Source organism: Diorhabda sublineata, chromosome 3 (assembly GCF_026230105.1).
Source record: "Diorhabda sublineata isolate icDioSubl1.1 chromosome 3, icDioSubl1.1, whole genome shotgun sequence".
Lineage (NCBI taxonomy): Eukaryota > Metazoa > Arthropoda > Insecta > Coleoptera > Chrysomelidae > Diorhabda > Diorhabda sublineata.
This window is the reverse complement of record NC_079476.1, coordinates 31571694-31596333: the sequence shown is the minus strand read 5'-3', so window position 1 is coordinate 31596333 and position 24640 is coordinate 31571694. Positions and strand designations below refer to the sequence as shown.

The 24640-nt window shown below is 33.5% G+C and overlaps 2 protein-coding genes across 2 annotated transcripts in view; one reads left to right on the top strand and one right to left on the bottom strand.

The window, feature by feature from the left end:
* The window catches only part of LOC130441314 (FERM domain-containing protein 8), a 28202-nt gene extending 10723 nt beyond the window's left edge, over nt 1-17479 (bottom strand). The window contains exons 1-4 of the mRNA XM_056774932.1: nt 17438-17479; nt 13260-13482; nt 11144-11309; nt 5497-5844 (exon numbers count right to left, since the gene is read on the bottom strand). Coding sequence (XP_056630910.1) covers nt 5497-5844; nt 11144-11309; nt 13260-13470 — 725 coding nt within the window. The 5' untranslated portion in view covers nt 13471-13482; nt 17438-17479. The remainder of the gene's footprint in view (nt 1-5496; nt 5845-11143; nt 11310-13259; nt 13483-17437) is intronic.
* A 1479-nt stretch (nt 17480-18958) lies between these two features.
* LOC130441221 (conserved oligomeric Golgi complex subunit 3) lies at nt 18959-24562 on the top strand. The gene is made up of 4 exons (XM_056774795.1): nt 18959-20661; nt 22269-22519; nt 22948-23188; nt 23281-24562. Exons 1-4 carry the CDS (start codon nt 19128-19130, stop codon nt 23673-23675), a joined length of 2421 nt encoding a protein of 806 aa, XP_056630773.1. The 5' UTR covers nt 18959-19127; the 3' UTR covers nt 23676-24562.
* Nucleotides 24563-24640: the final 78 nt, after the last annotated feature.

Sequence of the window (24640 nt, the reverse complement as noted above, 5' to 3'; positions counted from 1 at the left end):
AAATTATATAGGAGGGTGCATCAAGCGCACCTAATTTAACCTAACCTAACCATTCTTAAATAAAAAGGCTTTTTGTGGAGAATTCGAAATACCAAAAATTCACGCATTCTTAGAAAAAATAATTTTTTCTATAAATTTTCATAAAATATTGAACATTTGCTCATTTTGGAAAATCTTAGATGTTGCTGATGAATTTTCGTTTTGTCTTAATGATTAGAATTATTCAAAAGTTCGTATGTTTGCCCATCTCTAGGACTCACTTCGGCAGATCAAATTTTCTTTTGCGCTCGTCGAACGATCTTTCTGATTCGACTAGATGCACGGAATGTTGTCTAAATGTGCCTGTGCGATCGATGCACGTGCGCTCATCGCACCCCACCTCTAGTTTGACGTAGATCAGCTGTTTTCTTAGATAATTTCTAATTATTGCATTCAATTTTACCCTTAGTTGTAAAATTGCACCCTAGAATTCACTGTGTATTATACTATTTAAGTCATAGCATCCGTCATAAATAATAAACTGAGTTAACTTGATCAGATATAGCAAGTACAGAAATAGTTATTTATGCAACAAGTGAGTAAAGTAATACTTTTTTTCACGAGTAGGACGGCAATTCTTAAAAGTTACTTTACTCACGAGTATCTACGTCCGTAGACTTAAAAAAATTCGACAAAACTTCAATCAATTTTTATTTTATAATAGTAATTTTAAAAGTACAACTGTGGGCATTATTAATTTGAAGTGAAGGAGAAGTTACCTTACTATTGGTACTGGAATTGGCAACATTTAACGAGTTCAAAAAATAACATCGTCTTTAGTTGTTGTAATTAGTACTTATTGGATTGTTGGTAGGATCGTGAACATTTACAATGTTGCTTGAAGTCGAACTAGTTCCCGTTAAAATTTTCACTGCGGAATCCATTTTGTTTTTTAGTCGTCTACGTAACCATCGGCAACTATGTTGGATTTCCACCCACAGTGTTTCTTTAGTTGAATTATATCACCAACAGAATCCACTAATAGAGACGCCGAAGAGCGTCGAAATATATGTAGTTTTGTGGATTAGGTTAATTCAAATATGTTGCGATAAGCGAGGAAATTTTTGAAAAGGCATTACCTACAACTTGGGATCAGGGACTGTGATAATTAAAACATTTTTTATTTATATAATTCCTCCCTCCGCAGAGCTCCTGCGATTCCGAATATTAAAGCAATTTGAAAGATGTTACAAATAATACAAATTTTTTGCTGTCATACCTTATGTATGAGAAAATGATCGTCTGGAGCTTGCAACAGAAACTTATTAATTTCTTCAAGGGTAAATGTTTTAGATTTTTTGGGTCTATAGTCAACTGATTTATCTTTCAAATATACATTGAATTTCGAGTATTTACTGAAGCCTCCTTCGTTATTTACTATTAGGGTGCCTTTCAGTTTTGAATAAGTCTACTAAAGTGTTGAAAACTTCCAGATTATGGATTTAGTTTCAAAGTAGCACTCTTTCTGTGAAGCTCTTTATGCCATTTTTAGTACGCCACTCCATAAAAGAATTAAATTCCTGTGAATATTGTGCCCTGGATTGCTCAGGGAGAAGGTTCATAGACGCTGCAGTTGCCAATTCAACAACTCCTTTTAATTAGACACAAAACGGAATTCCTTGAACGAATATCAAGAACTAAAAGTATGACAGTTTATTTTTATCATGAATAATTATTGATTGTAAAATAATAATCTTTTAATATCAAGTTTTTTGGCAAAAATTCAAAATAAATTCAGTCGATTAGAAAGTACGATCAAAATCCATAGTACGCTTATGGTCGCTATAGAAGGTAGAATACACATCGAAAATCTAACTAAAGAGGACTGTGAAGCATTCCACGCGTTGCTACGAATATATAAACGCTTACTAGACCGGTTAGGAGGTCAGTCAATAGGATTTCGCCAGTTGATTCTATACATATAAATGGCTTTAAAATACATTAGAATATAAAGTAGTTAAGAAGCGTAATAAATTAGCCAAAAGGAGCAGTGTTGTGGTAGTATACGTGTTAAAATAAAAATTTAAAAGAAATAAATATTAAATATACTCTATCAAATTTTTCGTTACCCTGACATCATAACAGTAAACTTGAAGAAAAACACACTATATACGTTCTATCTTTTTCTACGGGTAGTAGATGCCTTTTTATAATCATGTTAAAAGGAGATAACAACAAACAATAATCATTATCGTATTCTATTCATAAAGATCACGGTCTTACATACAGGTCTGGAAACAAAGGTAGCACTTAATTACCTCACTCTGTGGCCGCGAGGTCGGGGCTGGTGACAAATTGTTTTAACCTTATAATAATAGTTATTATTATTTATATAAGTAATGAAATTGTTATAAATAAAACTTGTTAATATGTAAACTAATTATATAAAAGTAGTTGATTAAGAACAAATAATTATAGTTGTTAAAATGCTGTCAAAAATTTCATCTCTGCGCTACCCCACGATCTTACATCTAGCTTTACCCTACCCACATCCGTCTCTAGCACCTCTAGAATCCGGATAATAAGAGAACCAAGTTGCTGTATATAAATTGGGCTTAATTTCCAGACCTCTAGTAAGACCATGATAAAGATTCATTTCGACATATTGACACTGTCATTTGCAATAATCGAGTTTTTGACAGTCAGACATGAGAAAGGTTCATTGTTTGCTATTATTGTTCATTGTAAATTATTGTTTTCGAGATTGAATCCCAAAATTGTAGGGTGAGTTTATTGAGTGATGAAATTAGGTGTTTACCCTGTTGAATTTTTAAATACCGACAAAAAAATATTCAGTATTAGTTTATAAAAAAGTGGGTTCTAACAGATTTTTTACAAGTTTAGAAAAACCTCTTTTATTACTCACTCTCAAAAGATAACACGTTCAGGTAGTTTCATAAAAATTGAGAAAATCCTTATGTGTCTTTTTTGTATATCTAAACTATTCGTTTATCATCATTTTACGAACAAATTTTCATTAATTTGTCTGCTCAAATTTCATCGTTAAAGGGTTCGATACAAAATAAAACGTCAGCGTGTATCATTAAACTTGAAGATATCGGCAAGGCTATAGTTTATATTTTTATCTCACTGTAGATAATAGATAAGATCAACAATGACGCTGCTGCGTCATTGACAACAGCGCCATCTTCTTCTTCGCATGCTGTGACAGTTGTCGATTGTTGGCTACCATATTAACTATCGTATTGATAATCATAGCTTTATTCACTGCAACGCGGCTTACATAGAAATAATGGTCATAAATAAAAAAAAAAGTATGATTCTTTTTCAATATATTCTCCCTGTAATTTCAACGTCTGACTAAAGCTTCTATGCCACTATAAATATATGATGCATCCTTAGAGTCAATAAGTTCATACGTCGGCTGCTTGATTTCATCTTCGCTGTTAAATCTTTTACTCCATAAGCCTTCAGATTTTTGAGCAAAAATTAGTCGAATAGGACCAGATCCGAGCTATATGTGGTGTGTTCAATCTCTGTGAAGCCACATTCGTGTACAGTAGCGTTGTCAAGTGAAGCTGTAGAAACTGGAGCATTGTCATGAGGCAAGCGTACACCTCTGCAGGTTCTGCCGTGCTTTTTTTCGATAATTTTTTGATCTCATCTAGATATCAGATCCATAGTAAAAGACCATAGTTTTATTACACGTTACAATTGTTCGGATTAAGCTTGAGAAAGGTCTAAATGTCGTCCACAACATTCTACTGTTATGGACGACACTACTGAGGATTCGAAGCACAATTTTTGTCATATTGAAATGCTCATGCCCACAGGAGAATGGAAGAGAGTAGACTACCACGCATCGTACTTGAAGGGAAACCAATAGGGAAAAGACAACCCGGACGACCACCTAAGAGATGGATAGACAGCTGGCAGTCCACCTCCCAGAATCTGATTCAGAGGAACCTGCAAAACTAATCGATCATGAGATCTTAAAAATGAAGAAGAAATGCTTATGTAAAATCCTTAGAACAATTGTGTTGGAAATGCTAGTCTTTGCTGAGATTTTTTTGTTTTCAGACCCCGATTACTTATAACAATTTTTTTCACTAGTCTAATGTTTACTGGAGTAGTCACCGTCAAAGGACATCCCTCACGTGGGTCATCTTTCAATAAATCTCGTCCCCAGCGGAACAACTGAGACCAATTTTATTTCTGTTTCTGATTTGTGTTGGTGTTAATCCTTCTTTAGTCAAAAATTTTATAACAGCGTGAAACTCAATTTACGACATTTTTCACAACAACTTAACTGAGTGGTGGTTCCAGCTCTACTGTAATAAAATGTATCCAAGCAGCAAATTTTATATAAAGCTTGTTGAAACTTGTCACTGACTCGTGAATAAAGGTTTTTGCGAACACACCCTATTCACCATATGAGGCTAAGAGCTCCTGGATCGCACTATATACTTGAGTGAGTGAATAAGCTATTTTTCAATGTTGAAGTTGCTTAAATCTTCTCTACTATCAAGGAAATTAACACTAATATTATATAAAACAATAATTAGATCTATTGTGATTTTTGCAGTCTAAGTAATTTAGAGTTTAGTGTGCTTTACAAAAAAAAGGACATAGCAAACTAAACGAATACAGTGACTCAGACATGTGGAGCGAATGAATGAAGAAAGAGCAATAAAAAAGATCTATAGAGGGAGAGTAGAAGAAAAAGAGAAATTGAATGTCCCAGAAAAATATGGTTGGATGAGATAGAATAAAACCTAAAATTCTTTAATTTTTTATTTCTTAGACCTTTTGATATATTAATGCATCTAAATCTTCTTGATTTTAGGTCTTTTCTGTTTTAAAATTTTTTTTGATAACTTTTAAAAGAAAAATAAAGACTTAAAGAAAAGTCGAAACGTCAAAATTAATAAAACCTAAATAGAATAAATGTCAAAAATTGGAAAAATACAGCCAAGTATCGGGCCAAGAGGAGCTGTATGATGAAAGAGACCAAGATCTTACATGGACTGTATATATCAATAAATAATAGAAAGTCTTACGTAGATAATTATTTTTCGGAAAAAAAACATTGAAATGGTTAAGTATAGAGACCAAAAATCCAGTGTTACTGAAATCAACGTGGGTCGAACAGTTTCTTATTTTATCAAATTGTAAGTACACTAAAGGCTTTTTCGACTAGGTATGATGATGGAAAAGCGATACGGTATGTTCTAGCAATGTCCCAGCAATGCAAGAACTGTGTTCCTATGTTACGTGGCAACTAGAACTTCTGATAGCCTTGATCAAACTTCTGATAAACTCCTCGTTTAAGCTAATGATGATCAACATTTCTTATATGATCATAACTTGCGTAAATTGATGAGAGGTCCTTTCAAAATCAGTTTTCTTTTATTATGGAAAAGGGGTGGATATCCATCACACTTTAAATCCTTGTCTCTCTATTTCTATTAGTTAAACAAATAATTTATAACTTACCCGTAAAATGGCAAAGACCAACAAAATTCCAAATATTTTCTCATTAATTTTCGGTTAGTGGTGACGTTAGGAATTCTTTTAAACTGTTCCAATAATTTGACTTCGATGGAATTTTTCGAACTTATCGGTAACCATTTCCATGTCCAACTTTTTCTAATATGCATCGGAATGAATTTAACTTGTTGTCTAAAGAAACGTATAGAATGTTGTTGCGGGTTGTACGGCCCTAATTCAATTCGGGCTTGTATACTCCCTAGCATGATATAATGCATTTCTTCGCAGGGATATCTTCCTTGTAAAATGTTATATTGTGCCTCTTCGTACAGTAACTCAATCAGTTTGTGATCCCTTCAAAATGAAACAAATACGTTTTATATATAGTGGGTAACAAGCTCAAGAAACAAAAATTATTACATCTGATGGATCGAGAAATTTTTTTTCTAAATATTAGATTATGTTAATTGCCCTTTCTGCCAGTTTCCAACGCCAGTTCCTCGTCGTCGTCAAAGCTCTATGCTGCTAGCTAGTTCTTTATCATTTCATACAAGTGAAAATCACTAAATACAAGATCGGGACTATAAAGCGACATAGGGAAAACTTCACATTTGCATGATTTGAGGAGTACTTGAGTGCTTGTAATACAAAAACAAAATCCAAATCAACTTTTTTTGACGCTAGGTGGTTACTCAAGAAAATATCGAAAAACAGAAATTGGTTATATTTAATTGTAATTGTGTGAGATAGCTGAGGCCGTAAATATATCATAAGGCAGTGTATTTACAATTATGCATGAGCATTTGACTATGAGATTGCTCTTTTTCAAAGTAGATGCCGCGTTTACTCACAATCGATCAAAAGCAACAACGTATTTGGCATTGTACACACATAAATAAAAATTTTTGCGTCGATATATAACAACGGGTGAAACATGGATCCATCACTTCATTCCGAGAATCAAAACGATCATCATCTAAGTGGACTGCAGCCGGTGAACAACGTCCGAAGCGTCCAAAGGCACAACAGTCAGCTGGAAAGGTTATAGCTTCAATATTTTGGTACGCGCATGGAATATTGTTCATCGATTATTTCCAAAAGGGAGAGACAATCAATAGCGAATACTACAGAGTTGTTGAACGAATTGCTTCCTCATCCATCATATAGTCCAGGTCTAGCTTCCAGTGACTACTGGCAATTCGCTGATTTCAAAAAAATCCTCGCCGGTAAGAAATTCAGCTCAAATGAAGAAGGAATTACTGAAACAGAAGCCTATTTTGAGGTAAAAGACAAATCCTTTCACAAGCACAGCACCGAGAAACGTTGAAATGATTGTATTGCTCTTGTAGGAGATTGTTTTGATGATTAAAATCGATTTTTGGCAAAAAATGTTTAAGAACAAAGGATTCATGTAAGATCCTTGATTATTTTCACGGAATTGTTAGAATATATCATTATAAGCTAAGAAAATCTATTCAACGCTTATATATCATATAATTACACGAGTAACGTTGATACCATTTTTTTATTACACTTAAAGTTTACCAACAATAGAATAAATATTTTTTCTTAATTATCTATACAAGTTTTGTCAGCATGTAGTTTTAAATACAAAAAACTGAATAAACGGATGGCAATAACCGATTCGTCAAGGATCGTTCGATGGCAACAAGATTATTTGCATCAGATAAAAGACTACCGAAGTTCTAATAGACACATAATTTATCTAGATGAAATATAGTTTGACAAGTAAATAGTAGTAAATTTCGGTTGGGTTGACAATAGTAAAAATTGCTGTTTGAATGGGCTTTGTTTAAAGAAAAACTTCAATCGAAGAATTGCTTACTATTATTAAAGGTCTAAAGTTAGAGGAAATTAATTATATTTACAAGCTGTGCAAAGAATAAGGTCATACTCTTCTCAGACTATCTCCTTACCATTGCATATTTAACCCTATAGAGTTAACATGGGCAAATGTAAAATCAGAATTACGAAAATGTAATCAGTCTCCAGAACTAAGTAAAGAGGTTGTAGAACTCGCAAAGAAAGTTCTAGCAGCAGACCGCCAAGAGCTTTGGAAAAACTGTGTTGGACATGTTATCAAAGAAGAAGATTATTATGTGGTATCACCCTCTTTACAACCCTTCATAATTCAATAAAATGCTGACTCTAGTTTAGACGATTCTGTCTACCATTATTTATAAAGATATTTTGGAATTGAAATGTTTTTTTTTTGTTTTATTTGCAAAGAATTTATTTTCCTGTATGGTTTTTGTTTTGAAATTTCGTTTTCCAGAAAAAAAATTCACGTTCACGTTCAGTACACGTGTGGTACCCTATTCAAACCAAGCTATATTTCAATCATTATTAAATTATTGTAAAAATATCAAAACTAATATTTTCTTTATGTACAACAATTTTTATTAAATTATTTTAAATCGAAATACAAAGGTTTTGATCAAAGCTTGGCGCTCTATGCTACAGCCTACTCAGCCTACTGGTAAACCCACCACTGTTAATATGGTATGTTTAGGTAAAATGTAATAAAACTTTTCTTCACATAGTTATTTATTACATTTGGTAAGATGGCACTACCTATTTCCAATCATAATTCAGTTGACAATAGATATTAACATGTTATAAAAAACATACACAATGTATGTACCTTCGCACAACAGATATTAGCACAAAAGGGTATGTTCCACAATCTATCGGTGAAAAAATACTCCTGTATGCATTGTTGCATAAATAACTTTTTACGACTTAGTTTTGAAAACATTCCATTTTATATGTTTTGCAGTTTAACATTCACACCTTATAGAGTGCTTACTTTTGTGTTGTACAATGGAAAGACATTTATAGGGATATTAAGGATCCTGACAGGGACGGATCTTCCGTTCCTGTATCAAGTATAGACAAAACATTCTTAGTTTGCTAATATAATGAAGACTCTAATATGGAATTAACAAAGAAGAAAATTTTTGTAATTAAATTACAACAAAGTATCTATTTAAATTCTGCCTATAGATTAATTCGCAATTTATGGTGTGTTTGTAGTAAAATATTTTATAATGATAACAATTTCGTATATTTCTCTAACTCATCATTGCCATATTAACGTTTCAGACAATCAGATAAAGCCGGGTAGGCTTTTTGATTGTGTGTTCGGCCAAAATAAACCGTGCCCGGCTTTTGTTAGGCTTTTTACATTTCACAAACGAGCGTAGCCAAGCGAAAGTGACGAGAGTCGACTACCGGTCGCTCATGCAGTCCCAAGCACAGAACATTCCAAAAAGAAGGTTGACTTGTATGTAAATCTCGGCAACACAAATTTAGTTCTACCCCATGCCAATCGTGACGCTAGTGTAATAAAAATGTGTCATTACTATCAATGTCAATATGTCATTCGTCATCAATTTCTGAATTCCCGTCACATTTCCTTCAGATTATAATTTATAATTTCTTGTTGACATTGTTTTGAATGGAGAATATATTTTGTAATTTTATATTAATGAGAATTTGTTTTAAAGCCAGGTAGAGGGCATAGCCCTAGACGACGAAGAATATTAACAGAAATTAACAGCAAAATTAATAACTTAGAATACAGTAGAACTTTATTGTTGTAAATTTAAATAAACCGCGAAAATATATTAGTTCTGCCACGTGCCATCGAGGTAACTACCATCGAAAATCCGCCATGTTGTTTCCATAGGACAACAACTAAATTTACATTTCTCCTTAGTGTATGTTCTGTGGGCCCAAGCGCCGCCCGTCGTCTGTTTTCTCAACACTAACAAAGAGAACGTTGATTTCAAGAAGCACATAAAAAATTGGACATAACGCAAACATTGAAAGAGCTTGATAGGTCAGCAATGGAGGACAGAACACAACAGATTACATGTTGGCACTGTTTCCAAAATGTTGGTTGTAGAATTTGATTTATAACATTTGACATGTGAGGATTTTTACTAATACATTTTGAAAGAAACTGAGCTCTTAAAGTAGTTTTCGGTAAACCAAAAATATGACTAATTATTTTTATTGTGTTCTCTACGAACTCTACGAACTCAACTCTAAAAGAAGAAGTTTTTTTGTTCTATAGTTTCACTTGAAGAGAAAAAGTTTTTGACTATTTTTTCCAGTAAAAAAAGTCTTATAATTTTTTTATAGTACCTATTAATACAGAGACTAAATCCTCAATAATTTGTCCGACCTTTCCACCCAAATGTCTGACAACCCTAAGCTTGCAAAATGGTAGAGGATTCATAAAATTTGCTACTAGGCTTATGCTATTCTATAACCTGTCAGTAATCAAACTCTCCATATTACAAACTGAAATCTGATCACTTATGAGCGTAATTCATATTGATGCTAATGCTCCCAGAACAGAAGAGTGCATCTCTTCGCCACAGTCATTGTTGGCAGAATATGATTTCAGAATATTACGAGTGAAATATTTTCAATTATTTGATCAACTGATTCGAAAGAATAACTATTAATATAAAAATGAATCTGTATTTTTGCTTGCACTTGCATTTAATGGCAGCATTTTTGAATAGTTGCGCCATCTACTAGTCAATAGCCTAATGACGTGAGCTGTAATATGAATTCACTAACTGACTAACTGTAAAAAATTAAGAATTCGCGAGTAAGTGTCGCCACAAAATTTGGAATTTTTAAATTTAGGTTTTTTCGAAAACTATGACTCTGAATTAGACACATCACGTCTCGTTCAATTTTTAGTGTAAACTTCAAGTTTAAAACATGATCTACAAGAGCCTTTGATTTTTATTTTTTCGTGCTTCATTTTTTTCATGATAGTTATTTATTCAGTTGCATATCACATTCTAGATGATATTGTGGATTAAGGGCTGGTGGCATCATCGGACCGTACTTCCGGCTACTAATGGCCGGAACGTTACTCTGAAAATCAAGCGCTACCGTGTGATTGACCATTATTTTTGCCAAAAATAGAAGAATTGGACATGCCTCACATGTGGTTTCAAAAAGATGGTGCCACATGTCCCACGGCATGCGAAACAATAGCCTAATTGAGAACCGCCTTCGATGAACAGCTAATCTCACATTTGGGGCCCGTCAATTGGCCGCCTATATCGTGTGATTTAACGCCTTTGGACTATTTCTTGTGGGGCCATGTTTAGGCTAATGTCTACAGGAATAAACCAGCAATGATTAACGCACTGGAAGCCAACATTGAAGCATTAATTCCTGTACTACCGGCCGATATGTTGGAGAGAGTACTGATCGTTTTATCGATTCCAATAAAGACTTCATTAATTTTTTGTGGTTTTTTTCAAAATCAAATCCTATACCTCTGGAAAAATCACTGATTAGAATCAAAGTTTGTTATTCTACTTTGCCGTTTTCACCCCTCGATACCTTTAAATGATGATAAACCAGAATACAGTAGATATATAGTGGTATACCGATATCCTTTCTCTCTTTATCATCAGCTCAGGCGCACTAAAAAGTAGGTAGAAGCAATTTAATTGCTTATTAGGATGACGTGTAATAATGATATGACTGTTGAATAACCAATGGGTTCAAATCACTCAGGTGGGATTATAATCCGAACGTTAATGAACGTGATCCGGATTATTTTTTGAATGTTGAGATCATGAGTAATACTTACTTAATTTTTTCTTCGAGGTAAGGTGAGAAAAACACATTTCTCTGGAAGACCAATCGAGGTTCATCTCTGATTTGTTTATTGTATGACGTATGACTGTATTGCTCCAAGAAATATCTCCAAGATTTTCTCAAATTATACGGTTTGTCTGTTGGTTTAAGTTGTAATTCTAAAAGAAGCATCGATTATGTCTGTATGTGTATTTTAGTCGATTGGAAAATACTTTTACATATCATCAGGACCTGATATTAAATTCTAATTCTAATTCTTCCTTCTAATATCTCAGAGTATTACTTGTTTCTCTTCTAGCCGTTATTATTTTTTTCTCTCTTCTTTTCTGTAGACCGGAGATCTCAGAATACTTTTTTAACTAGTTGTTCGAGGATACGAGATACGCTCTCACCATGATTTAACTGAGGCATTTCACTGTAGTTGCCATCAGTCCACATGAGTTACGATAGCACTTTACGCAACCTCTCCAAGATTAGGTAGCAGCCGGGAGAATGTTGCTGTTACAGCATATGCTTTTCAGATAGTGATGAGCACTACCTACCTTTTTTCTACTAATTACAGCTTCATCGTTCACTAGTTAATGACACCTAAGGTACTACCTACGTAGGTATTCTGTAACCTTTATGTCTTCGAAGTTACGCATAGTGCAGCCTTGACTTGTGTATGTGTGAGTGTGTAGTGAATAAAGTTTGGAGTGCCACCACAGGGTGGTGTAATATCCCCATTATTGTGGTTAATAGTAATTGAGTAAATCCTGAGAAAACTCAGGAGTAAAGGAGTAAAGATAATAGCATATGCCGATGATGTCGTGCTATTCGTCACGAGCAAGCATCCACAGACGCTAAACGATTTGATGGAGGCATCTCTCAAGGAAATCATCGATTGGGCAGAATACAATCGACTTGAGGTTAACCCCGAAAAGACCGTACTGATTTTGTTCACTAGGAGATACAAGATACCTAATTTTCGGCTACCAAAATTGAAGGGGCAAACTCTGACCCTCTCACTGAAGGCGAAATATCTGGGATTAATCCTAGACTCAGAGCTTTCCTGGAAAAGGAATGTGGAGGATAGGATGAAAAAGGGAATCAACGCTTTCTACATTTGTAGGAAGATGTTTGGAAGAAAATGGGAACTACAACCAAAGCTTATACACTGGCTGTATACGGAGCCGTAGTGTGGTGGGAGGCCATGAATAGGAAGACTTATGCGGAAAAACTCGCCAAGGTTCAAAGGCTAGCAGCCATAGGCATAACGGGATGTGCTGCTGAATATGAAACCACTAGATCTGCACATAAAAGGATTAGCAGCTAAAAGTGCCCTCAGTCTGAGGGAAACTGGGCTGTGAAAACAATCCAACTATGGGCACACCAGGATACTAACGGAGATAGAGAATATGGCGGATATAGTAGACAAAGGTGTGTTGAAACAACGCACCGACTACACTTCCGCCAGACTGACTTTTGATAGACCTGAACATCCTCATACCACGGGTCCGTAAAGGACGAACGGACGGGAGCGGGAGTATATTCTGAAGTTCTGGGAATAAGGGACTCCTTGAGGTTTAGAAATGGCTGAAACATAATGCACGCCGAGCTGCAGGCCATAGAACGAGCCGCTGAACTAATCCGATGCAGAGATGAAACGGTGCGTGACATCACAATGTAGAAGGGAATCAAATACCACCAATGAAATTGCAGAGAGGCACGAAAGATAGAGATAGAATATTAGAGGGATAGCACGGCAAGAGATGGAGTAATAGAGATGACTGTGTAATCTCACGCTCCTTGTGGCCGGTGCTATAGAAGAGGAAGACAACAGAACTGCTGGGCTATGGGAAAGCCTCGATCCGAAGGGTCATAGCAGTGATTACCGGTCACTGCACACGATCTCTGTGCAGAATGCAGTGAAGAGGAAGAATCAATAGAACACCTAATGTGTCACTGCACAGCATTGGCGTCGAAACGACTACAATGCATGGGGAGTGAAACATTGGAATGTCTGGAAGAAGCAGCGGGGTTGGGTATTAAGGACCTGAATCACTTCATTGCAAACTGAAAAAGCTTGGGAAGGTGGCAAGGACCTGGCAACGGACATAGCTTCTTACCTAATAATGGGCTTATCATCCATAATGAAAATACATTGGAGCATAATTGTTGATTCAATCCTAGCTCTTCGCAGTTTGTAATCTTCTCACATATTTGTTCGGATGTTACAGTATCCACATTTTCTATATCGATAACTATTGCTATTCGGTTACGTAGATACACGCACACAGGTATAACATTCCCTTGAACTAATTCTCCGAACTGTTTCATGGTAAATATAACCTATAAAAAAAGGTTAGATTGGAATTCGAATTCGATTTTTAGATCAACATATTTGTAGATAAATAAAATAATTGCTTTATTTTAATTACAAGGAATCCAAACACTATTTGCTCTTGTTATGGAATTGCGGTCATTTTGGTTAAAAACACAACGATGATTATGTTGAATTAAGCAACCAGAATTAGAATAGGAGTGTACGGACCCAGAACCAAAAACTCTGAAAGCCTGGACAACACACCAAGCATTTTTTAAACATAAATATTTGTCCAGTTCAATATATAAAGGAATTATCTCAAACAGGAGATCATCAATCTGCCCGATAGTCTAGGCAGCCATTAGAGCTCTAAGCTCCAATTTCATAAAATCCAAAGTAGGCTAAGAACACCTGGACAAGTTAATGGACCTAGGTGAGGAAAATAAAGTTGCCCTGCAATGAATTCCGGGACACACTGGAGTGAAGGGAAACGAAATAGCTGACAGACTCGCTAAAGTAGGGGCAGACAAACTCTTGATAGGACCTGAACCCCTTGGTATAAGCTACAGAATAGTAGCGAAAATAAATTAAAACGAAGTTAAATAGGGGTAAAAGCAGTTACTGGGACAATCTACAGGGGTTGAGACAGGCAGAGATATTCCTAGAAAACTATAACCAGAGATGATGATCTGCAGAATTATCAGTCTAAGTAGGAATATTAACAGGAGTCCTATCGGGGCACTGAAGCATCAAGGGACACTTAAAGACGCTAGACTTAGCGTAAAATGCAACGTGCGTAAAGGACGAAACTTTTATCTATATTCTCTAGACACTACGGAACACACGGGAATGGATGAAATAAAAGACAAAGTGAGGGATTAAGATATCAATTGTAAACATTGCAACCGCACCAAGAAAGGGGGTTGTTATTTCAAACTGCACGTTTTCACCAAACAATCATAATGGAAGCTCAAGATGTGTGTTCATTGCTTTTTTACCTTGAAAGAACGGTAAATTCGGTTTCGTGTTTTGTCACCAATCTTATATGCTTAAATCCGTACCCATCTTTGTGCATTGCTTTGTAACTCGACTTTGATAACTTAATAAGTATTTATTTATGAAAATAATTTTACTTCTTTATACTGAAGGTAGCAGCTGTGCTGTTTATTTTATTAAAGTATGCCATTTGTAGATTGCCAATTGGCCTGCTACGTTTTCCATACAATATTTTTCCAATTTTATTTTTATATATTGTGGCGGAATAGTCACTTTTGTTTTCTAGTCATTTCCAGAGATTAATATGAGTCACAAGTTCTAAACGACATCTTTAACTACAACGTTCATCAGAGGTAACACCTTAAAAGTAAATTTTGTGGTGACATTTGGTGGGTGTGGATGTCGGTAGCCACTTTTCGCAATAATAAGGTGCCATCGTTAACTACTAGTATTTGTACTTTTTTTCTTGCAGTTTCATCCACAATATATGTATTTATAATTTTTATTTCTCTCTCTTCGAGCTGTGGCTATTAAGTAACATGACTGGTGATATGAAATATTTTATTATGATATCACGTATATTTATTTATTTATTATCACCTTCAATATATACACATCCTCTATATCACTCCATGCGATTCTTCCATTGTTCGAAACAGTGCAGGAAGTATATTTCGGTCAGTTCCTTCGAGAAACGTAACGCTTTTTATGCTTAATGCATCACCTTAGGACTGGGTGCAAGATCCGGCGAATAAGGTGGGTGTTCTAGCATTGGATGGTTGTACTTAGCTAAAAACCTTTTGCCGCACAGTGCGGAATGAGGCACCAGTTCTGCACTCATTTTTCGTATGTTATACGTTTCATAAAAATAAATAAATAAATAAAGTTTACCGCACACGTTCTTTGTCAATTCCTATAAATTCAGTGACTTTTTCGATATTTTCATCCGTTTGTGACATGGAAGGGCAACCCAAACGTGAATTATGTTCAACATCTTCTCTGCTATCTTTAAAACGCTTGAGCTACTCAAGAGCACGTGGACGCGTCAAACATTCATAGACTAGAATCAAGAAATTGTAAGTTTCAGTTGCTCTATACAAGCGAAGGCCTCAACTACACTAGTTTGTAGGCTTCGCATTCAAAAGAGTAGGCTTCAGGTTAGACTGCAGACATTTGCTAATCTTTGGAGCATGCTTACTTTTTCTGTAGCAGCGCTAGTCTCGATACTTAATAGCTACACCTTGTTTACTTGATGGAATGAAAAATTTTGACAAATAAACTTACCTTAATTTCAAACTGAAGAGATAACAATAATAATTTCTATCTATACAATGTTTCAAGGGAAAGGTATAAAATCCCAAATAAAAAATATCCATTATAATAGTGTTATGGTTTTCCGTAAGGCTGTTTTTGTAAACAACATTGTTCTTAAAATCTTCTTATAAATACTCTCATCAAAAGCTATTGCAATGTTACTAACTCGACCACTAATAAATACCGTGAAGCCGGTCCTGTTCTAATATGTTACCGAAATGAAATTTTGCCGGATTTGCCGGCTTTTCATTTGAATTTATTTTTTATTTACCTTGTTTTTTTGCCGTTTTTATAAAATCAATTTCTGAGAAGACATTTTCATTTATTTACGACATTCTAAAGATCTCAAGAATCCGAAAGAACTAGAATATAATACTAGTATATAAAATGGAAGCTCTGTCAGTAGTACTTAGTCAACAATTTGATGACAAAACAAATACTTCGGATAGTGACAAGTGAACCGAAAAGTGTATTTAAATAAATTAGATGTTGAGTGTGTAGATGAATATTAGTGAACTTGTGTATAGATTTACTACACTGTACACTCCAAGTGTACAAAAAGTACACCGAAGCTCTCTACTTTCATTGCTCGTCCTACGAACTGAATCCAGTTAGTAATGATCTAAATTCACTTCCTGAAATTAGAAATGCCATGGGAACCACCAAAGATACTATAGATTTTTTTCGGAAATCAGTTTCGAGGAGGAAATTGAAACCTAATATTTCCAGACTGCGATACAAGATGAAATGAGAAACACAAAATCATCAGAGTTTTTAAATAAAAACTTCCAGTAATTCTGGAGGCCTTACAAATATTATCTTAGGAAGGAAATAGTGCAACTCAAAAAAGTGCCTTCCAACTGCATGCGACTACTTCCAGAATTTCTTTCATTCTCGGGATTATGTTGGTAGCAAAATACTCGTTACAAAACAAGTTAAAAGGATTTTACTTTCAATTAAAAACCACCGTGAAAATCTGGAATAAGTGACAGGCGAAATTATAAAGGAAGCTGCTGTTGTCACAGAGAAAGTCGGACTGGATGAGGACATTACATCAATGCCGCGTATTACGAGGAAATAACGTCATAGAAGCAATCATCCAGCAGAAACCCCTTCAGAATACTGGAAGAGGTCTTTAGTAATACCATACTTGGATTCAATTATCACCTCCTTGAAGTACGTTTTGCTGAAGAAAACACTCCATCATTCGCATTATCTAAGTTACACCCAGCGCAGATGCAAAAGATGATAACTGAAAATCTGAAACAAACTTGTGAATCTATTGTCCAGTTTTATGATTTACCGAACATAAAGAATGAAATCGAACTTTGGTAGTAATTGTGGCAAGATATCCAAATCTAACGATTGTTGCTGTCCTAAAAACAAATTCCTTTTTTGATCCAAAACCTGTACAGTAGAGCGACCCTTTAGCAGCATTAGAAGACTAAAAACATGGCTAAGAAGCACCATGGCAGAAGATCGCCCCAATACACAAATAATTTTAATGTAGAAGTGGTTGAAAGTTTTGCAAAAATCCCCGCAGGTTGTGTTTTAATTAAATATTATTTCTGATAAAATAAATAATTATTACTGTGTTTAGAAGTTTGATTTCGTTGTTATGCTGTCGAGAGCTTATGAAGTTTTATACATTGATATTAGAACCGTTCTTACTACAATTATTATCGAGGCAAAGACTTCCAAAGTGTAACGCTTCATGCGCATCGACTGTACCAGGCGTTCATATTTTTTACCCTCCATAATATTGCCCCATTGCCCACCCCGCTTAGTCATAAGCTGACGACGCCCTTGCGTGAATCTATCTCACTAAAACTTTAATATATTGATCTATTGTGTACCCTGGAATGTTTATTATTTTTCGAAATAGTATTGAATATATTAAATATTATACAAAATCATTTTCACCTAATAAATAGTTGGTTGAGAGGTGAAAGATTTTCCATATTTGGATTCTATATTATTAGCTCTGAAAGTTAATCCAAATTTTCGCACTAATTAAGAAATATGCTATATGTTGTCTTAACATACTAATAAACAATAATAAATAGATTTGACAAGCAACACATTCATACTTACTTCAAAAATGTGACATTTTTCTCAAGTAAAAAAGTCAATAAATTTACAAAACAATCGCATGTTAATGCATTTTGATGTCATAAAAGCGACGCGTCGATCGATAGTTTGCTTTCACATGATTTAAAATCACTATAATCACAGAAAACATTAAAACAAATTTTAAGTTGATAAGTTGAATTATTATTATCAATATTAATACCAGAGAATTTCAAACGGGTTATTCTTATAATTTCTATAATGTAATTTGCTATTGCGCGTGTGTAAACTAGAAGAATAATACATATCAGCTATTGAACGATTTTTCCTGTAGACCTTAAAGTATAACACCGGTGCAGTATAACATCGTAAATCCGGAATCGCTGGGAAAGGATTGGTTCCGGATTTTAGATTTTTCTATATTTTAGATCATACAAACATTTGAATGCATTTATAGTGGCGTCATCTATCGCGCTTAGAAGAAATCATATCACATTACATAATAATGTAAACAGAGGGAGAGGTATGCATAAAATTTAATAAAATCGCGTTCAACATTGCACAAAAACACCTTTATGAAGTAATAATAATAGAAAGATTAAATACTTTATAAACATATTGTTCATGCTATCTTTATGCATGGTGTCGCCATCTAGTGTCAAATATAGAAACTAAAAATAACGATAAGAACGAATCAGTCCGGATTGTAGATTTGTGAATTTTGTAAAAGACAATACAAAAATATCACAAAATGCAATTTATTGTATAAACAACTTCAAAATTATTCTGAGGGTAATTGGATAGAATTCAGGAGAATAAATATTTAGTATATACAAACTAATATATGAGAATATATAAAAAAATCCAAATTATATAGAATCTAATAGTTTGTAACTAAAACAACAATCTCCATTATATAGTTTCATCATTGTAGAAAGAATATTCTTTATACAATGATTTCATAATTTCCAGCCTTTTTCTCCCATTTTAATATATACTTTTAAATATCATATTGTTTGGAACAGAAATCAATTTTGAATGCTTCAATTTTCACTCTAACAATAATTTAATGGTGACGATTTTTGTTTATCTTTTTTATAAGAGACTGTGTTTTGATTAATAGTATTATATAAAAAATAAATTTAAAGAAATCATAATTCCAGGCATTCATAACTATTTGAAACAGAAGAAGACAAGATCTAAACATTGGTTCGTCAACGTCATTTTTCGTTTCTAGGTTAAAAACAAATTTATTCAAGAAAAATTCAACAATAATAACAATTGATAAAATATGCCAAGTGTTGGATCAACTGACAATAGTGAAAATTTAAAAGAACGTGTTATACAAGACAATATTGTAAAATGGCAATCTCTAGATAAGTCTTTAGCACCATTGTCAGCGGAGCAACTGGATGTAATTTATGAGTTAGGTGATTTAATATCAAATACTGTGAAAGAAAAGAACGATACAGATGTGGATAAAACCAGTGAGACACTAGATACTATATACACATTACAAGATTTTGTTAAATGGACAATAGCTGTTGAACATGATATTAAACACGAAAATTTAAAAATGTATCAAGACTATTACCAATTGTTAACTCAGTATAAATCTAATTGTGAGATTCTCTTTGATATGTCAGACAAAGCGTTATGTTCTCTCAATAGTTTAAAAGAAAATTATAATAATGTAACAGAAAAAACAAATTACTTGCATGATCTTAGTGAGCAACTTATGGCTAATCAAAAAATATTAAAGGAAAAAAAGCAACAAATAAATGATAGAATAAAGTATTTCATCGATTTTACGAAATGTCAAGATGGAGTTGAAAGGATAAAAAATAAAATGAATAATGACGATTGCATTTATATTTTAGACAAGATAGATGAAAGTATAGACTATTTAAATCAACATCTGCACTATAAGGAATCCAGAATTTATAAAATGAAATATGAGAGTCTTCTAAATACTATCCTCAATAAGATATATGATTATGTAAATACTATACTTGTTGAGACAACAAAGCAAGTTGTAGATCCCAATGTTAATTTCCAATCAGCTCAGGTCCCTCATATTAACAGTATGGTTGATTCTGCTTTTTCTCTATATTATGGGAAATTTCAAAGTGTTTCAGTAAAAGTGAGAAGTATTCTGAACAATTTGGAGGAAAGGGAAACCAGAAATGATCAATATAAAAATGTTTTAATTGATTGTAAAAAGTCATATTTTACTCAGAGGCTACCTATATTAACTGTTGCTGTAGGAAAAGCTTTGACTGATTTGAAAGAAAAATATTATAAAGATCATAGTACCCTATTCAGATCATGTTGCCTCTTCATCCTAAAAGTTTGTCAAGATGAAGTAATGTGTTTTAATTACTTTTTTTCTAAAGGAACTGAACATTTAAATGATTATTTAGGAGCCCTTTGTCAGTGCCTTTATGACACATTGAGACCAAATCTTATTACAATAATTCATATAGAAGTTCTATGTGAATTATGTGGAATTCTGAGAAATGAATTCTTAAGTGATAAAGTTGTAGACTCCATCCAACTAAGTAAATATGTTGAAATCATTAAACAGTTATGGCAAGATGTTGAAGAGAGACTTGTGTTTAGAACAAATGTGTTTTTCCAATATGATCTCTTAAATTACAAACCATCACCAGGTGACTTGGCATACCCAGAGAAATTAGAACAAATTGAGAGTATTGTCTTGGAATTGAAAGAAAGATCAGATTCAAGGAGTTCAGTTGTATCCCTTGAATCTCAGGAAGTTGCTAATATAAATTCACAAATGTCAAACTTTCGTTCTTATACAGGTAAAGTATCATTATAACATTTCATATAATATATTCAAACTGTTTCATGTTCTATTAGGTTGATTGATCAGTTTTATATTTTAATGTATTTATAAGTCAAAAACTATTAAATATCATCCCAAGGACCTTGATGTAGCCATGAATTAAGTGCACAACATAACGATGATTTTTGCAAATGAAAGGAATATAAGCTTAAAAAAGGACAAGCAATTGGTGAATCAGAACAAGGCATATTAGCATTGGAGATAGAGAGATTGAATTTGGTAGGATAAGGAAATTTTTAATAGGAGGAGGGTTTGTTGAAGTGTGCAAAACAAAATTTGGAGTACATGACTAAGAAAAGATGACAGTATTACTAAGAGAAATACTAAGTTTTTTAACACATTCGCCGACACTAGGATGATTTTGAAACTACTCAGAGCATCCCCTATTTTTTTGAAAAATAGGTTTTTCTGCGAAAATAAGTACAAGTCAGCATCTTGAACAGCAATTTTGATTGTTTTTACAGCAAAAAATCGTGTGTCTGCTATCAAAGTAATGTTCCTAAACATTGAAAATTTGTCTGTGAAGGGACACATGATTCCTATTGCAGATATGTAGTAGTAAGAACAAATGTTATCAAAATAAAAAAAAAACTTTATTATAAAATTATTTTGTAAATAAACAACTTCTGTCACTTCTGTCAACCCCTGCCATATTTAGGTAGGATTCAGAGACTTCTTTTGGTTTAAATTTAGATTGGTTTATAAGAATTACTCGGCTGAATCATTTCTGGTTGAAATTTTGTGGTAATGTGGTAATCATCAATACCTCCCTCGTATCTTTCCATTTGGATAATCACACATTCTCTTTTCAAACCATTCATGCTCACCTTTTTTAGATAAGTTTTTTAGTTGTGATTTCTTTAGAATTTCCTCTGTGATTTAACCTAAGGGTTCCTGTTGTATGAGTTTTCTTGAGGAACGCTGTATAATAATTGTCCATAAAAGCGTGATGTCCCTAGAAAAGGTGAAAGAAGTCTTAACACGGGAGATCGTAACTTTGTCATATTTGCTTCTTCTGTCTGTTAACCTTTATAGATGTCAATGTTGCAAACATAAACTTTTGTCGTGCACAATTCGTAGAACTTGATCCCATATTTTGCTTTCTTTTCCTTGATATATTGCTTAAAACGCAGTCTCTCTCTATATAATAATAATGACTCATCTAGTGACAAAGCTTCTTTGGGAGTATAAGCACTCTGATAATTACGAAATAAAATCTTCACTGATTTACTTACTTTATTGAGTCTATCAGTAATTTTAACTCTTGTTAGAAGGAGTCAAATTTTTATTCAGACTCAGGTGATGAAGATTCATGCTACACCACTATCCATAATGAAACTATTAAAACATGCTTTGAGCATAGATTTGTTTTTGCCAGATTATGCATCAGTAGACTTTTTGATATTTTGCAGAGAAAAAATTCTATGTGTTTAATGCTATACATTATTAGAGGGAGTTTTGCTCTTTATTTTTACTACACGTTAGTTTACAAAACTGCATAAAATCTATAATTAAACTAGAATAGAAAATACCATAACTAAATTGTAATGGTCTTATTTTCAGGAAATGCATCTGCAGATTTACACGGCATGTGGTATCCTACTGTAAAACGCACCCTTGTTTGTTTATCTCGTTTATATTTTTGCTTAGATAGAAGTACATTTCAAGGATTAGCACAAGAAGCTATAGTCATATGTATAGAAACTGTCAAAACAGCAGCAAACCTTATTTCTACAAAAAAAACTAAAATTGATGGTTTTCTTTTTCAAATTAAACATTTGTTAATTATAAGGGAGCAAATTGCACCATTTCAGGTAAGCTATTTTATTTAGGAACAGAATATTATATCTTTGACTTTTTTTCTTATACGTCATATTGTGGTTCTGTGTCCTCTTCAACCCACAGTTTTTTCACGGTTTTTTCGCTGGTATCACCTCTTGTTCCTTTTTTTTCTTTATTTACCTTCAATATTTTCTTAGCCTTTGTTTATCCGTTCATTCTCATTATATGCAGATACTAATTTAATTTTTTTTATGTATTGATGTCTGCCTCTTTGTTTCCCCTATGTACCCATATCTGATTCTGTACGATTTCGTTTTTCTTACTTTTTTCAAACGTTTAATTCAATTCCTTACTCATTTTTTTATAACTACTTTGAGTATGCTGTTACCAAATGTTTGATTTTGATTGGGATCATGTCAATAAATAATCCAAACTACTTAGAATTATCAATCTATTTTAGGTTGACTTTACTGTTAAAGAAACAACTTTAGATTTTACTACAGTACAGAAAGCAGCCATGGATCTAATCAATCACAGAAATAAAATCTTCACATTTGGATCAAATAACGCATTGTTAGAATTTCTATTAGAGGGAACGCCAAAAGTCAAAGAGCACTTGATTGACTCACGAAAAGAAATTGATAAGCAGTTGAAACAATCTTGTGAAGCATTCATCACCCTGGTAACTCAATTACTTGTAGGTAAGACATGTTTATTGTTTCCAAGGAAAGCCATCAACAATAAATTATGGAAATTTTGTAATTGGTACTTCTTTAGTACTTCTCATTTTTAGGTAACATCCTTGATTGGATAGCAAAATCTGAAAAAACTTTACAGCAAGAAAAAGTAGCACCTGAGAAATTTTTGCAAGAGGATTTTGCAAAAGCTGAAACTCTTTCATCAGTGGTTAAAGAAATTCAAAAGAACATGAAAATAAAAATACCTCAAATCCAACGATCCATGCAGATTTATCTTTCTAATAGAGAAACTGAATTCATTTTATTCCGACCTATAAAAAATAATATTGTTAATGCTTTCATGCAACTTGATCAGATTTTATTAAGGATCGGTTACAGCAATGAAGATCAGTTACTAATTGGATGTCCTTCTCCTGAACAAATTAATATTCTAATTTGTTCTGTATCCTTGAGTGGAGCTCAAGAAAATAGTACTACCACAAATATCTAATCATTTTATAGTTAATTTTTGATCCAATAATTGAATTGTATTATTTAATATAGAGGCAATAAATTATGACAAAGAATTTTTTGACACTGCCCATTTCATGTCATCATCAACATCAAACAGCCAATTACGTCCACTGCTGGACATAGGTCTCCCTTCATCTTTACCACTGTGCACAATACTGAATACACTGTTTACACCATAACTACGCCAACACTCACAATTACACTGTCTGACGCGAGTTTCGATAACCAAGTTATCGTCTTCAGTGACTGAAGATAAAGTAATTACTAAAATATGCAAAAATGGTACCTTTTCATTATTTTCCATTTAATTAACCGTCATAGGTTTAAGAAATCTCTATGTGAAACCACCTGTTTCCAAAATCAAATGCAAGAAAAATTTGCTTTGGTATCTTTCAATCCTGTTTATACAAAAGGATTGAAAGAAATATTTAACAGAGTGGGTTTTTAATTGGTTTATAAATCCAATAATACATTAAAACAATTATTGGGTAATCCTAAGGATAAAATACGAAATTTGTAAAAAAAGTTGTATTTATGAAATCAGCTTTCACTGTACTTTTTGATGACATGCAAATAATCGTTTGTACTATACCCTGCCCTAAACTGAGCTTGTCCTCGGGACTGATAAAGATTAGACCAGATTCGGGATAATATGCATAAACAACTTACATGGGGAATCAAACTTATGGGTCTGTAGTTGGTTAAGTTTGTGATATCACCCTTTTTATGCATTATCACTTTTATTGCTCGGTCTCTTTAGGAAGGAATTATTTGTTTTATTGAGCAATCATTAAACAACTTGCAGAGAGCTCGATGGAGAAATGAGCCTTTGCACTTTATAACCTCGATAACCAAACTGTCATCGCTAGGTGCTTTGATGTTTTTCATATCACTATTTTCAATTTTTATTTTATCAATAGTCACATCTTCATGTTTGTGATG

What these genes read in the sequence shown, in the direction of transcription:
- LOC130441221 (XM_056774795.1), top strand. Translation starts at nt 19,128, where the DNA reads ATGCCAAGTGTTGGATCAACTGACAATAGTGAAAATTTAAAAGAACGT. An exon ending in AAACTTTCGTTCTTATACAG is followed by an intron (nt 20,662 to 22,268) that starts GTAAAGTATCAT and finishes TCTTATTTTCAG; the next exon opens with GAAATGCATCTGCAGATTTA. An exon ending in AGCAAATTGCACCATTTCAG is followed by an intron (nt 22,520 to 22,947) that starts GTAAGCTATTTT and finishes AATCTATTTTAG; the next exon opens with GTTGACTTTACTGTTAAAGA.